Consider the following 16,501-nt stretch of genomic DNA (forward strand, 5'->3'; position numbering starts at 1 on the left):
CCTCAGCCTCCCAAGTAGCCGGGACCATAGGCCTCTGTCACAACGCCCGGTTGTTTTTAGAGATGAGGTCTCCTTCTGGCTCAGGCTGGTCTCGAACCTGGGAACTCAGGCAATCCACCCACCTTGGCCTCCCAAGTGCTGGGATTACAGGCTTAAGCCACTGCACCAGGCCTACTAAGTGTTTCTTAAGGATACATCACTATGAAATGAGTTAAATCTACAAATATTTTGATAGTTTTTAATGCACATTATCAAATTCATTTCTAAAACATCTTATTTTATCTTCCAATCCCCAACAACTTGTGAGTCTTTGAGGATTGCAGCGCCTGTGGCTCAGTGAGTAGGGCGCCGGTCCCATATGCCGAGCGTGGCGGGTTCGGACCCAGCCCCTGCCAAACTGCAACAAAAAAAATAGCCGGGCATTGTGGCGGGTGCCTGTAGTCCCAGCTGCTCGGGAGGCTGAGGCAAAAGAATCGCGTAAGCCCAAGAGTTAGAGGTTGCTGTGGGCCGTGTGACACCATGGCACTCTACCCGAGGGCGGTACAGTGAGACTCTGTCTCTACAAAAAAAAAGAAAAATACCTTTAATTCACTCTCTCAAAGTCTGAAGATTTTAAAATTGTGTATAATTAATAAGACTTGTATATTAATCATTTCTAAATGTGAATTATTGAGTAAGGAATAATCTAAAGAACTGATAACTTATTGCTTTATCTCAATTTTTCAGGTTAGTAAATTACTCTATGTATAGAATAAGAAAGCTATGCAATACCCAATGTTAATGCACCTATAACTACAAAAATATTTCCCTTTACTGGCATTTCTAAAATCAAAATTCAAATAAACTTCAAAGTAATGATAAAATAATAGTATATGTGTCTTATATGAACAAATCGCTGAACTATTACCTGCTCTTTAATTTTTTGTCTCTTTACCTCTAATATAAAATAAATATATTTTTAAAATCAGATTTACCCATAATTTTAGACTTCGCGTTTGCATTGATAACTTGTTCATGAAACATTGAAAAAATATTTGTTGAATGCCTACTCTATGAAGTTGTTGTTATAAAGATTAAGGCCACACTGTTAATAAAATAGTCATAGGCATAAATTGTGACCCAGAATCTACTTACTGCATAAAAAATTAATGAGCAAATTCTCTTCCCAAATCTGTTATCATATTTGTCAACCCATTTGCACTGGAGTAAGACTATCTCTTAAACAGTAGATACTTTCTTGCAAGGGAATGAAAAGTTGCTCCAGCTCCCAAAGGGTAACTCATGTGAGGAAACTTGTTTCTGCATATATTGTGACTAAAACCAACCTCCAAGCTCCACTGTCTTTTCACCTATATCTTTCTCCCATTCTCCAAGTCCACTCTTGTTTGTAAGAAGGATAAATATGTTCCTCATGCAATACACTGTAGTGAAAAAGGGTTATGGAGACAAATAGTGCAAAAACTGAAAAGCGATAGAAAACATTCCTAGCAAAAAAAAAAAAAAACAAAGAAGCATTATTTTCTCTGAAAAACAAAATTTTACAAAATTTATTGTACAGGAAGGTTCTGATCATTGTTGTATTATCATTGCAAATAAAACAATAGTAATTTGACTTTTATTATCTTCAGAAAAATGAGATTAGGAACGGAAAATGTGTATAAAAGTGATACTTTTCTACTTGTACTGAGAGTAAATTGCAGTAGCAGGTTAGGACTCTGGGTGTCGCTGTTCACCAATCGGGCGAAAAAAACAACCAGAAATGAAATAGGAACAAGACTTCTGCAGCACAAAGCACTGGTTTAGGGGCTTTACCAAAGCTTCATTCTGGACCCCGACAGCTCCAGCACCCAGCGATGAAAGCAGTTTATTTTGGACTCTGAAGATTTTAGGGCTCCTCGGGGCACCACAGAGGGAAAACCGAAGTGCACAGTATTCCGTGGCGGAGCTGTGATGGCGTCTCCTTCTTACCGCCCAGGATGCAGCCGCTTGGTCAAGATCTGCATTCTCCTGTGGGCCTTGCGGGAAATCGGGCCGAACAGATCCTCTACTCCGTGTCCGAGGAGCTGGACAAAGGCTCTGTGGTAGGCAACATCGCCAAGGACTTGGGACTGGAGCCCCGGGAGCTGGCGGAGCGAGGAGTCCGCATCGTCTCCAGAGGTAGGACCCAACTTTTTGCTTTGAACCCGCGGAGCGGCAGCTTGGTCACAACTGGCAGGATAGATCGGGAGGAGCTCTGTGACAGATCTTCCAAATGTATGGCAAACCTGGAGATCCTCCTAGAGGATAAAGTAAAGATTTTTGGAGTAGAAGTGGAAATAATCGATGTTAATGATAACGCGCCCACCTTTGGAACAGAGCAGAGAGAAATAAAAGTCGCTGAAAATGAAAATCCTGGGACAAGATTTCCTCTTCCTGAAGCTTTTGATCCAGACATAGGTGTAAATGCCCTGCAGGGTTATAAGCTCAGCCCAAATGGCCACTTCTCCTTGGACGTACAAAGCGGAGCCGATGGGATTAAATATCCCGAGCTGGTGCTAGAGCGTGCCCTAGATCGGGAGGAAGAGGCAGTTCACCGCCTGGTTCTCACTGCCTTCGATGGTGGTGACCCAGTTCCCTCTGGCACTGCCAAGATTCACATAACACTCGTGGATATCAACGATAATGTTCCAATATTCACTCAGCAGGAGTACCATGTAAGTGTTCGTGAGAACGTGCCTGTGGGCAGCCAGCTACTTACTATAAAAGCCACTGATGCAGATGAAGAAGCCAACGGAGAAGTGACATATTCTTTCCGGAAAGTCAGAGACAAAATATCCCAGCTATTCCAGCTGAACTCTCTGATTGGGGAAATAACAATATTGGAGGATCTAGATTATGAGGACTCAGGATTCTATGACCTAGATGTAGAAGCCCATGATGGTCCTGGTCTCAGAGCCAGAAGTAAGGTACTGGTGACAGTTCTGGATGTAAATGACAACACTCCAGAAATCACAGTTACATCTCTCACCAGCTCAATTCAAGAAACTTCTCCCCCAGGCACAGTAATTGCACTTTTTAATGTGCAAGACAATGACTCAGGAGAGAACGGTCTCATCACATGTTCTATTCCAGATAATCTGCCATTCACACTTGAAAAGACCTATGGAAATTATTATCGATTGTTAACACATAGAACTCTAGACAGGGAAGAAGTCTCAGAATATAACATCACAATAACTGCTACTGACCAAGGAACTCCACCATTGTCTACAGAGACTCACATCTCAACACGTGTGGGAGACGTCAATGACAACCCACCAATTTTCCCTCAGGCCTTCTACTCTGCCTACATTCCAGAAAACAACCCCAGAGGAGCCTCTATTTTATCCATTACAGCCCAGGACCCTGACAGTGGTGAGAATGCCAGAATCTCCTACTCCTTGGCTGAAGGCACTTTCCAAGGTGTGCCCCTGTCCTCCTACATCTCCATCAACTCCAACACTGGTGTCCTATATGCCCTGCGTTCCTTTGATTATGAGCAGTTTAGAGACATACAGCTACAAGTGACAGCCAGTGACAGCGGAAACCCCCCACTCAGCAGCAATGTGTCACTGAGCCTGTTTGTGCTGGACCAGAATGACAATGCACCTGAGATCTTGTACCCTACCCTTCCTACAGATGGTTCTACAGGTGTGGAGTTGGCACCCCGCTCTGCAGAGCCTGGCTACCTGGTGACCAAGGTGGTGGCAGTGGACAGAGACTCAGGCCAGAATGCCTGGCTGTCTTACCGCCTGCTCAAGGCCAGCGAACCAGGGCTCTTCTCAGTGGGGCTACACACAGGCGAGGTGCGCACTGTGCGAACCCTACTGGACAGAGATGCACTGAAGCAGAGCCTTGTGGTGGCCGTCCAGGACCATGGCCAGCCACCTCTCTCAACCACCATCACGCTCACCGTTGCTGTGGCCGACAACATTCCTGAGGTCCTGGCCGACCTGGGCAGCATCAAGACTGCAGCCGATGCCGATGATTCGGGCCTCACACTGTACCTGGTGGTGGCAGTGGCCTCAGTATCCTGCGTCTTTCTTGCTTTCGTCATCATGCTTCTGGCGCTCAGGCTTCGGCGGTGGCATAAATCACGCCTGCTCCAAGCTTCTGGAGATGAATTGGGGGGCGTGCCTGCCTCCCACTTTGTGAGTGTAGAAGGGGTGCAGGCTTTCCTGCAGACCTATTCCCATGAGGGCTCCCTCATCGCGGACTCAAGAAATAGTCACCTAATCTTCCCCCAACCCAACTATGCAGACACGCTCATCAGCCAGGAGAGCTGTGAGAAAAGTGAGCCTCTTCTGATAACTCAGGATTTACTTGAAACAAAAGGAGACTCTAATCTTCTTCAGGTAAGTAAATTGTATAAGCATTCTTATTCCACTGAAATATAGACACAGAGCTTTGTAAATATTTCCAATTACATAACGTATGTAATATAGCCAATAAAAGCACTTCTATATTAATATTCTATGACTTTATAGGGAAGAAACAATAATGATCAATAACTACCATGCAAAAAAGCCATTAGTTTATTACTTATTCTTTTTAATCTTTATTCAGTTGTACTTTCAGCAGAAAATTTTTAATTTTAAACCTCTCAAACATCATCTCACTTCTTTTTTTTTTTATTGTTGGGGATTCATTGAGGATCATCTCACTTCTTAAATGTCATTTTCCCTTAGGCATTACTGAAAGGATGGCTTAAACCTATGAAATAGAAGACAATTGTATAAATTCATAGCATTCTTTCACGGGAAGTTATTGTTAAATCTGGACTATTTAAATTTTTTCTCTTTTCAAAAAACAATTCACAAAATAAAAAATGACAAATTCCCTCTTTTCCCACTCTATCAAGCTTTGCTTGAAGTTTACTTTTCTTTCCTTAAAAGGGTATTTTCCATTATAATAGAAAATGGCAATTTATGTATTGTGGGAGAAATATTTAACTTTCTATATAACTTTAACAGAGATATTTTCTCATTTGACCAGTATAGTTTGAATATTTGTTGTTTCTGTTCTAAGTTGTTCTAGCAATGACTATATGTGATTCCTTCAGTGCACATCTGTGGTTATTGAAATATTGCCCATTTTATTTCACTTATATTTAAGCAAATTATATGAGTAATTTTAATAATTTCTAAATGCCTAGTGTGGCATTACTTTAATACCGTTCCAGATTTCTCAGGGAAAAACTTCCTGAAGTCTTTCTGTTTTTTATCATGTAAGCCTCTTACAAAGGTTGAATAACTTGGATTCTGAACTGATAATAACTCATGCTACTTAGTACACTGGCCTCATCCCTGTCCCTACAATTGCTTTCATATAATTCTTTTATTATGTGGCTCTGAGGTGATCTGATATGGGAGAAAATATTTTATTTGTAAGGAATATGCAACATTTTTGTTCCTTGGCCTTCACTTAGTTCTGTGAATTAATTCAGAACTCATGAATGCCAATGTCTACACAAATTAGTGTATTCCGATAACTGAAAGTTGTGGAGATATGCTTCTTTCATCTTAAGAAGGAGGGTTTTAGTTTCCACATGGTTTTATATTCATGGAAAATTGCAGTGAAATGTATAGTAAACTGGGATATGATGTGATACAATTAGCCAGTGTTGGGGTAGGAAAGAGAATAACAAGTAAATATTGAGAGACAATTTCTATCTGAAGAGGGGTTATTTAAAATACTGAAGCTCTGGCCCAGTGGGGTGGCTCATGCTGGTAATCCTAGCACTCTGGGAAGACAAGGAGGGAGGATCACCCGAGCTCGTGAGTTTGAGTCCAGCCTAAGCAAGAATGAGACCCATGTCTCTACTAAAAATAGAAAAACTAGCTGGGCTTGGTGACATGTGCCTGTAGTCTCAGCTACTTGGGAGGCTGAGGCAGGAGGATCACTTGAGCCCAAGAGTTTGAGGTTGTTGTGAGCTATGATGACACCATGGTACTCTACCGAGGGCAACAGAATGAGACTCTGTCTCAAAACAAAAACAAAACAAAACCTGAAGCTCTAAAGTATAATTTGGAAATTTTCAATTGTCCTGAACCTGGGTCAAATATATTCAGATGGCATTAGGTATACATTCCAGAATCAGTGCGGTACATGTTTCAATGCCTGGGAAAGTGATAATTTACCTAATATCATGTGGAAAATATGTTTTTGTTGAATAGGCACTGGGTTTGTTTTTAGAAAGTATTTCTGATTAAATAAATTATTGTAGTATATCCATATGATGGACTACTATATAGCTATGAGTAATAAATGGAAAACTTGGCCAAGGCAGTACAAAGTGCCAGTAGTCTCAACTATTATGGAAGCTGAGGCAGGAAGATCAATTGAGCCAAGGAGTTTGAGGCCAGCAACATAGCCAGACCCTGTCTCTACAGGGGAGGAGGGGGAAAGAAGAGGAGAAAGAGAAACCTCTTTCTATACTGATGTGATATTAAATGATCTTCAAGATAAAGTGGATGAAAATAGCAAGGTGCAGATCATGGTATATTGGAAGCTTACATTTGTGTCAAAAATGGGAGAAGAAGGCTTGTAAAAATCTGCTGCACTACACAAATCGTATCTGTGGAAGGAGACGCAAGAAACCAACACTTATTTCTGATGGGAAAATGTGTTATCAAAAGCGGTGATGACAGGGAGAGCATATGATGTATGTACCCTTTGAATTTGGAACGATTTTAATATATTACTTTCTTAAAAACAAATAAATACTCTTTATAAATCCACGAAAGAAAGAAATTCTTTGCAGACATTTACAAAACATTCCTGCGGTTTTCTGAGAAAACCTCTGGGCGTCGCTGTAGGCCAAAGAACTGAGAAAAGACCTCAGAGACGCATTGGAGAGTCTCTTAGAAGGTAAATTCCTGCTCAGACTAATCACACAGAGGAGGCCAGTATAGATTCGGATCAGAAAACAAAAGCAGGGAAAGTGACGGTAGCCAGGATTCTGCCGTCCACGGAGAGCTTTCTTTTCCTAGTGGCAATAGAGCAGAGGAGCGCGGAGGAAGGTAGACGATGACGCCGGGCGTGGGAAGGCGCAGGGCGGTGCGGCGGCAGCAGGTACTGTGGCTCTTCATGCTGTCTTTGTTTCACCGGGCTCTCCCGGACCAGATCCGCTATTCAATTCCCGAGGAGCTGGCCAAGAACTCGGTGGTAGGAAACCTCGCCAAGGATGTGGGGCTCAGTGTCCGGGACTTGCCGGTCCGGAAGCTGCGGGTGAGCGCAGAGAAGGAATATTTCACTGTAAACGCAGAGACCGGGGACTTACTTGTGAGTGACAGAATAGACCGAGAGCAGATTTGCGGAAAGCAGCTTCTGTGTATTCTGGATTTTGATACTGTCACTGAAAACCCGCTAAATATTTTCCATGTAGCAATAACTGTGCAAGATATAAATGACAACACTCCAATGTTCAAACAGAGTATGGTTGATTTAAAAATTGGGGAATCCACTAAAGCAGGTACAACATTTCCTCTAGATCCAGCCTTGGATTCAGACGTTGGTCTTAATTCACTACAAAGATACCACCTTAATGACAATGAGTATTTTGATCTCACGGAGAAACAGACTCCAGATGGACGTAAATATCCTGAGTTGATTCTGAAACATTCTCTGGACAGAGAAGAAAATAATGTCCATCACCTGGTCCTCACAGCTGTGGACGGTGGTGACCCACCTCAAAGCGGAACTACCCAAATACGAATCCAAGTGACTGATGCCAACGATAACCCTCCAGTGTTCAGCCAGGATGTATATAAGGTCACTCTGCGGGAGGATGTGCCCCCAGGCTTCTCCGTGCTTCAAGTGATGGCCACAGACCTGGACGAGGGAGTCAACGCGCACATCACCTACTCTTTTCATAATGTGGACGAACAAGTGGAACACCTTTTCAATTTAGATAAAATAACAGGAGAAATCACAACAAAAAGTGATTTGGATTTTGAAATTGCTAATAGTTACACTCTGAGTATAGAAGCAAAAGATCCTGGAGACCTAGCAGCCCACTGCAGTATCCAAATCGAAATTCTTGATGAGAACGATTGTGCGCCAGAAGTGATAGTGACTTCAGTATTTACTCCTCTACCGGAGGATTCACCCCCAGGAACAGTGATCGCTTTGATAAAAACAAGAGACAGAGACTCTGGAGAAAATGGAGAAGTTTACTGTCGCGTCCTGGGAAATGGCAAGTTTATTTTGAAATCTTCCTCAAAGAACTATTACAAACTAGTGACAGACAGGGCTCTGGACCGGGAGCAGATCCCAGAATACAATGTCACTATCACAGCCACCGACAGGGGCAAGCCACCTCTGTCCTCCAGCATAAGCGTCACTCTGCACATCTCTGACATCAATGATAATGCCCCGGTTTTTCACCAGAGTTCCTACTTGGTCCACGTGGCAGAGAACAACCCTCCAGGAGCCTCAATTGCGCAAGTTAGCGCCTCTGATCCGGATTTGGGACCAAATGGCAGCGTCTCTTACTCCATCGTGGCCAGCGACTTGGAGCCACAGGACCTATTGTCTTACGTGTCCGTGAACACTCAGAGCGGGGTGGTGTTCGCCCAGCGCGCCTTCGATCACGAGCGGCTGCGCGCTTTCGAGCTGACGCTGCAGGCCTGCGACCAGGGCTCGCCCACACTCAGCGCCAACGTGACCCTGCGCGTGTTGGTGGACGACCGCAACGACAACGCGCCGCGGGTGCTGTACCCTGCGCTGGAACCCGACGGCTCGGCGCTCTTCGACATGGTGCCGCGCGCCGCGGAGCCCGGCTACCTGGTCACCAAGGTGGTGGCGGTGGACGCAGACTCTGGACACAATGCCTGGCTGTCCTATCACGTGCTGCAGGCCAGCGAGCCTGGGCTCTTCAGCCTCGGGCTGCGCACTGGCGAGGTGCGCACCGCGCGTGCCTTGGGCGACAGGGATGCGGCCCGACAGCGCCTGCTGGTCGCGGTGCGAGACGGTGGAAAGCCGCCTCTCTCGGCCACTGCCACGCTGCATCTGGTCTTCGCCGATAGTCTGCAAGAGGTACTGCCAGAGCTCAGTGACAGCCCTACGCCCCCTGACCCCCAGGCTGAGCTGCAGTTTTATCTGGTGGTGGCCTTGGCCTTAATCTCCGTGCTCTTCCTCCTGGCGGTGATTCTGGCCATTGCTCTGCGCCTGCGACGCTCCTCCAGCCCAGCTGCGTGGGGCTGTTTTCAGCCTGGACTCGGCTCCAAGTCTGGACCTGGCGTTCTCCCCAATTACAGTGAGGGAACATTGCCCTATGCCTACAATCTGTGCCTTGCCTCACAATCAGCGAAGACAGAGTTTAATTTTCTCAATGTGACTGCGGAAATGGCTCCCCCTCAGGATCTACTCTGTGACCATGAGTCTTTGGGACCCGGTACAAATCATGAAGACACTGGGGTCCCGTTCGCCTCAAATTCTGTTTCAAAGGTGAGTTTTAATTAATTTACTTTCACAAATCCGCCTAACTTGCCAAGGAAGCTCCATTGCATATTGTGTTGTCTTGTGAGTTGGATTTGCGCAATGCATTGCTTTAGTTATCCTAATGTTATCTAAACAAATCTTAAATATGAGTTTTCTGCCTGACGTGTGATGTTTATTTGTCCATAATTACAAGCTTTTACCACATAAAATACTCCACCGTACTTCTTTTTCTTTCTTTACATTCCTTCCCTCTGGAGGTTTATTATTATTGTGCCTTTAAGGAATTTCTTTCACCTTCAGGGTCTTTATTACTCAAATCTTTTATCTTAGTAGTTTGTAGAAATTGGAACCAAAGAAAGGAAGGGTTTTAACCAATGTCATGACTTGTTAACCACACTACCTGGGTAGGACATTGTTCTGATTTGAAGACCAACAGTTTTAGTATTTGTACAAGCTAAATGTTTTGGGCTCCCAGATCTATTTTTAAAGAATGGGCAGTGTTAGAGGTATGAGCTCTAATGTACCTGTTAACAAATTGCTCCTGAGAAAACTTACACATGGAGAAAAATTTTGCAATCTAGTCGCATTTTCTATGAGATATTACTTAAAATTTTGTTTATGAATTATCTAATTATAGATATAGATATTTTCATTTTCTTGGTTTTCTATGAAGAAATCTAAGTAAAATTGCTTCTCTTGATGGACTTAGTCAAATTCCATTTTTTTCAATCAAGAGTTTTTCTTTTTCTGTTGCCACATAAAAGTGATAACATTAACATCTGTCTCAACATAGAAAGGTCATGTCTGCTTACTGGGCATGCTTTTCCTGTGTGGATGATGATCTGTCTTCTACAGTCCTTATATTGATTGCCCTGAAGAGTTTTTCACTGTAAAATGTCCAACTACAAGCATTTGAACATGGTAATAGGAAAATAAATGCATGGTTACCCCAACCCAAACCCTCAGTTTGAGATAGTGAATTGAAGATATTTCTCAAAGACCTCACAAACAACAAAGACCTTTATTATTTCTGCATATGACTTTAACACAATTTGCATAAATCAATAGGCATTTTTGTAAAGGTGCCTTGAAAGCTGAGTTTCTTTCCTTGATGTTCTTGTGTACAAATAAGCATAGTCTCATAAAAAGATGAAATCTTCTACAAAGGTAAGAATTTCAATGCCCTAATTTATGGAAAAAATATAGTAAGAGTAAATAAAGAACATACACTCAGTGGCAGATTAAGTAAAACTTTCCTAAGAAAGTAAAATGAATCTAATAAGTATATTGATCTCAATGGCTCATGGAAGTTATTTTGCTATTTCAGAATTAAACATGAATTATTATAAACAATGTCATGCAATAATACAATTAGGATATGGCAAAATTATTAGAAACAAAAATATAATTGAACTTACAAGAAATAGAATTGGTGTAGTAACCGATTAGGACTCTGAGTGTCGCTGTTCGCTCAAGTGGGAAAGATGCTGTCGCAGAGGCGACCCGACTCAGCTCCTTCCTTACACTCACGGATCAGACAAGCTCCCTGGAAAAACCAACCAGCCACGTCCTAGTCCAATATTCTCAGGGTATGTGTACCCATCCGCTTTAGAAAAATAACCAAACAGCCAGACTGGACCAGGACTAGGAGTTAACTGGGCAGAGGGAAAGCAATGAGGAATCCACCAAAAGGCTGGTGCTGCGGAGAGCTGCTTCTGCTCTTTATGCTCCTGGGGACGTTGTACGAGATGGGATCCGGACAGATCAGCTACTCGGTGCGGGAGGAGCTAGAGAAAGGCTCCTTCGTGGGCAACATCGCCAGAGACTTGGGGCTGGAGCCCGAGGAGCTGGTGGAGCAGGGAGTCCGCGTTGTCTCTAAAAGTAGGACGCAGCTTTTCTCTCTGAAACACCAAAGCGGCAGCTTGGTTACCATGGACAGGATAGACCGGGAGGAGCTCTGCGCTCAGAGCGTGCGGTGTCTGGTGAGTTTTAACATTTTGCTTGAGAATAAAATGAAAATGTATGGAGTAGAAGTAGAAATACTCGATATTAATGATAACTTCCCTCGATTCCGAGATGAAGAAGTAAGAGTTAAAATTAATGAAAATGCAGCTGTGGGAACCCGGTTAGTGCTTCCCTTTGCGCGGGATGCAGATGTGGGTGTGAACGCCCTCCAGAGTTATCAGCTCAGCTCCAATCTACACTTCTCTCTGAATGTGATAAGCGGAACTGATGGACAAAAGTACCCAGAGCTAGTGTTAAAACAGCCCCTGGACCGTGAGAAAGAGGCTGTTCACAACCTCCTCATCACAGCTTTGGATGGCGGAGACCCGGTACTCTCTGGCACCGCGCATATCCACGTGATGGTTCTCGACGCTAACGATAACGCTCCCCTGTTTACTCAGTCCGAATACAGAGTCAGTGTTCCTGAGAACATACCTATAGGCACTCAGCTCCTCACGCTAACCGCCACTGATCCAGACGAGGGAATAAACGGGAAATTGACCTACGGTTTTCACAATGAAGACGACAAAATTTTAGAGACTTTTCAACTTGATTCCAACCTAGGGGAAATCTCAACTATGCAATCATTGGACTATGAAGAATCCAGATCCTACCTCATGGAAGTGGTAGCTCAGGATGGAGGCGCTCTTCTTGCCAGTGCCAAGGTCTTGGTCTCAGTGCAGGACGTGAATGACAATGCCCCGGAAGTCATCCTCACCTCTCTTACAAGTTCTCTGTCTGAAGACTGTCTTCCCGGAACTGTAATTGCACTGTTTAGGGTACATGATGGTGATTCTGGAGAGAATGGTGAGATTACATGTTCTATTCCCAGGAACCTGCCTTTTAAATTAGAAAAGTCAGTTGATAATTACTATCACCTATTAACAACAAAAACCCTGGACAGAGAAGAGACTTCAGATTATAATATCACCATAACAGTCGTTGACCATGGAATCCCACCCCTATCTACAGAAGACTACATCTCTCTGAAAGTAACAGATGTCAATGACAACCCACCTGCCTTCCCTCATGCCTCCTACTCCACCTCCCTCCCAGAAAACAACCCCAGAGGCATCTCTATCTTCTCCTTGACAGCTCATGACCCTGATAGTGGTGACAATGCTCAGGTCACTTACACCCTAGTCAAAGACACATTTCAGGGAGTTCCTCTGTCCTCCTATGTGTCTATTAACTCTGACACCGGTGTTCTATATGCTCTGCAATCCTTAGACTATGAGCAGTTAAGAAACCTGCGGCTGTGGGTGACAGCGAGTGACAGTGGAAACCCTCCACTCAGCAGCAATGTGTCACTGAGCCTGTTTGTGCTGGACCAGAACGACAATGCACCTGAGATCTTGTACCCTGCCCTTCCTACAGATGGTTCTACAGGTGTGGAGTTGGCACCCCGCTCTGCAGAGCCTGGCTACCTGGTGACCAAGGTGGTGGCAGTGGACAGAGATTCAGGCCAGAATGCCTGGCTGTCTTACCGCCTGCTCAAGGCCAGTGAGCCAGGGCTGTTCTCTGTGGGGCTACACACAGGGGAGGTGCGCACTGCACGGGCCCTCCTGGACAGAGATGTGCTCAAGCAGACCCTTGTGGTGGCTGTTCAAGACCATGGCCAGCCCCCTCTCTCAGCCACTGTCACACTCACCGTGGCAGTAGCCGACAGTATCCCTGAAGTCCTAACTGACCTGGATAGCATCAAGACCCCTGCCAGCCAAGAAGATAAGGACCTCACACTGCACCTGGTGGTGGCAGTGGCAGTGGTCTCCTGTGTCTTCCTCACCTTTGTCATTGTGCTGCTGGCCCTCAGGCTGCGGCGCTGGCACAAGTCACGCCTCCTCCAGGCTTCAGGATATGGATTGGGAGGAGTACCCACCTCACAGTTTGTGGGTATGGATGGAGTGCAGGCTTTCCTGCAGACCTATTCCCACCAGGTCTCCCTCACCACTGATTCCAGGAAGAGTCACCTGATTTTCCCCCAGCCCAACTATGCAGACATGCTCATTAGTGAAGAGAGTTGTGAAAAAAGTGAGCCTCTTCTGGTATCTGATAAGGTAAATGCAAGCAAAGAAGAACCAGGAGTTGTTCAGGTTAGTAGTCTTCTCTTTCAATAAGGATGACTAGGGCATTTTCTTTATTTGTTTCCTCATTTGTTTTTCTGACATATTCAAAGTCAGCTGATTTTATAAATACTGAATCATTAGTTGCTCTCTTAGAGATTAACTTGATGATTGATGTTTTCTCCATTTGTTTTCAAATTGTATTTTGGGATTAATGTCTTCTCTTGTAAACATATAGATGTTTTAGAAAGCCTAGCTGACATCTGTAGACTTAAGTGAAACAAGTACTTTAAAAGAAAGTAGTTGGGCAGCACCTGTGGCTCAGTGAGTACAGTGTCGGCCCCATATACGGAGTGTGGTGGGTTTAAACCCGCCCCAGCTGAACTGCAACAAAAAGATAGCCAGGCATTGTGGTGGGCACCTGTAATCCCAGCTACTTGGGAGGCTGAGGCAAAAGAATCACTTAAGCCCAAGAGTATGAGGTTGCCGTGAGCTGTGGCGCCACAGCACTCTACCAACGACAACATAGTGAGACTCTGTCTCAAAAAAAAAAAAAAGAAAGAAAGAAAGTAGTCAAACACAATCCTTTTACCCAAGATCTTGTTATATTGAAACTGCTAGTCTGTTAACAGAAGAGTTGGGGTTTTTTTGTTTTGTTTTTTGTTTTTTTTATTGTTGGGGATTCATTGAGGGTAAGAAGAGTTGTTTTATTACTTCAAATTGTTAGATATATTGTTCTCTTTTGAATATTTACTAAGACACCATAAGTGAATGTGTTTTGGAAAGGACATTGTATAGGGTTGATATTTTAGTATACCTGAATTTTCATAAGGAAATAATTTTCAATATTTGCAAAAATCAGCAGAAGAGTACAGAAAATTTCTGCATGATCGATATCAGGAAAAAAGGTTATAGTGATAATGATGTGTTCAGCATTCTGATATCTAGAAAGTTTGCACCAAACCATGTAATTACTGGACATAAGGACTTATTAAGAGACGAAATCAGTGGGAAGGAACCTTAGAATTGTGCTTTATTCTGTGATATAGTTTAAAGTCTCCAAATAGTTAGATGCTATACTGCTGCGTTTAATAAATATCAGTATGCTGTATACCTGGCATCTTCTGGTCACAGGTAGTGCCTTTGCTTATTAGAATCAATACCTACTGAGATGTTTGCATTTATTCAAGTGTAAGTACAATTCTGCTTTATCACCAGAGTCTAAAGTTTGTATCTGCAAAACTAATTCTACTTAAGAGTTGTCTGAAATTCTAAAATTCATTTCTGAGGGATGTGTTCACCTTGAAATACTAGAATTTTCTTAAAGAAATGCTGTTTTAGTAGTCTCAAATTTCAATAGCATGTGTTGGGTAATGAAATAATTATTTGGTTTCTGAATATGATATGATGGATATGATAATAGAATATTATTATCTGGATATGATAATATAATATTATTAATGGGGTAGTAAGCTACATTCTGAACCACATGAACAATTTATTGATGCATTGAGGAACTTAAGATGACTTGATTTTTATTTTTTAAACTGTTGTTTAAAGGGCATCCAATTAATTGCATACATGAACAATTCTGACCTCCCTGTAAAATGTGCAGATTCACTGAATAAGTGAACTCTCATGCTGCTCGCCAGGAGTGTTGTCTGAGAGGTACAGATGAGCTGGCCTTGTGGAAGAATCAAAATGCCTTTGGCAAGAGATTTACTACATCTGTCCTTAGAACAAGAAAAGAAAAAACATAAAAAGAAAAGGCTAGTTCAAAGTCCAAACTCTTATTTTATGGATGTAAAATGTCCGGGTTGCTACAAGATTACCACAGTTTTCAGCCATGCTCAGACAGTGGTTCTTTGTGTGGGTTGTTCAACAGTCTTGTGCCAGCCTACAGGGGGAAAGCCAGACTTACAGAAGGGTGTTCATTTAGAAGAAAGCAACACTAATGATCTACACAACTTTATGAATTTGTGTTATCTTACAGAAAGCCGTATCATAAATTCAGTAATTCTAGTTCATCTACCAAGAGAATTAAATTTAGTTTTATAAGGTATAAAACAGCAATCTGTTTTGCTGTCAGTCTTTTGGTAAAGTTTTGATCTTGGGGGAAAAAGAATTTTTGGACCACACCTTCTGTCATCACCAACACTGTCTTTCATTTGTATATATATAGGCTCTTAGTTCTAACAAGAAAAACCATTTTATGAAAATGGGACTCAAAGCATTGGATGCCAGTAACTATCTTGAACAAGTTTATCCCTGTCCTCTGACAATAAAAAGCACTTGATTTGGATGGATAAAGTTCAAGTTAAAATAAATTGCGGCCAGACTAAAGATATAGCAAATATTTAAAATGTCTTAAAATCCTTGTAGAATGAAGAATGGGTATCAGTACATGGTAGAATTACCTACTAACCCGCTCCTTATTTGGAGCTGATCTAGTCACCATTACTGCACTTCTGCAACAGAGGCCCAGGGTGTCGCTGTTGGCTAGTTCCGAGCGCAGAATTGGCTCCTGCCAGAGCAGTGGACTGGAGAGAAAAGTGCACTGTGCAGCTTCCTACAAAGAACTAGAGAACTTAGAGAACTCATGCACCAAGACAAGAAGGTAGTCTGCCCAGAGAACTCTTGGGATCATTTAGAGATATCCTTTCCTCCAACTTAGAAAGGCATAGGCACAGAGAGATAGGAAACATTTCAGGACATCTGGACTTAGCAGGGCGGAGAGGAGAATGCCATTTCTCTTCCTGTTTTGCTGTGCCAGGGACTCTCGAACAGATCTAATGTGCTATTCTCGCTATTCTCCAGCATCCCTGTGGCTCGCTGATGGGGAACCTCACCAACTATCTGAGGCCCGGCATAGGAGATTTGCCTACTCTGAACCTTCGGGTTAGTGCAGAGAAGAATTTATTTATGTGAGCACCAAAAATGGGACAATAGTATGGAGCAAGAGCAGATTTGTG

At 43.2% G+C, this 16,501-nt stretch overlaps 2 protein-coding genes and 1 pseudogene across 7 annotated transcripts in view; all 3 read left to right on the top strand.

Moving 5' to 3' along the window:
- Nucleotides 1–16,501, top strand: part of LOC128568860 (protocadherin gamma-C4) — a 187,890-nt gene that overhangs the window by 31,210 nt on the left and 140,179 nt on the right. For 2 of the 6 annotated variants that reach the window (XM_053566800.1, XM_053566811.1), the window contains exon 1: nt 11,017–13,559. The exons of 3 other annotated variants lie outside the window; for them this stretch is intronic. In XM_053566800.1, coding sequence (XP_053422775.1) covers nt 11,136–13,559 — 2,424 coding nt within the window. In that variant the 5' untranslated portion in view covers nt 11,017–11,135. Of the gene's footprint in view, nt 1–6,896; nt 9,469–11,016; nt 13,560–16,501 lie in introns of those variants that run through there. One more of the 6 variants, XM_053566803.1, reaches the window with a different exon arrangement.
- LOC128568861 (protocadherin gamma-A4-like) lies at nt 1,783–4,415 on the top strand. The gene is given in 2 exon segments (XM_053566819.1): nt 1,783–2,023; nt 2,026–4,415. Coding segments are annotated over 2 exon segments (2,463 nt in total). The 5' UTR covers nt 1,783–1,950.
- Nucleotides 15,195–15,484, top strand: LOC128568864 (40S ribosomal protein S27-like; annotated as a pseudogene).

Source organism: Nycticebus coucang, chromosome 17 (genome assembly GCF_027406575.1).
Source record: "Nycticebus coucang isolate mNycCou1 chromosome 17, mNycCou1.pri, whole genome shotgun sequence".
Classification (NCBI taxonomy): Eukaryota; Metazoa; Chordata; class Mammalia; order Primates; family Lorisidae; genus Nycticebus; species Nycticebus coucang.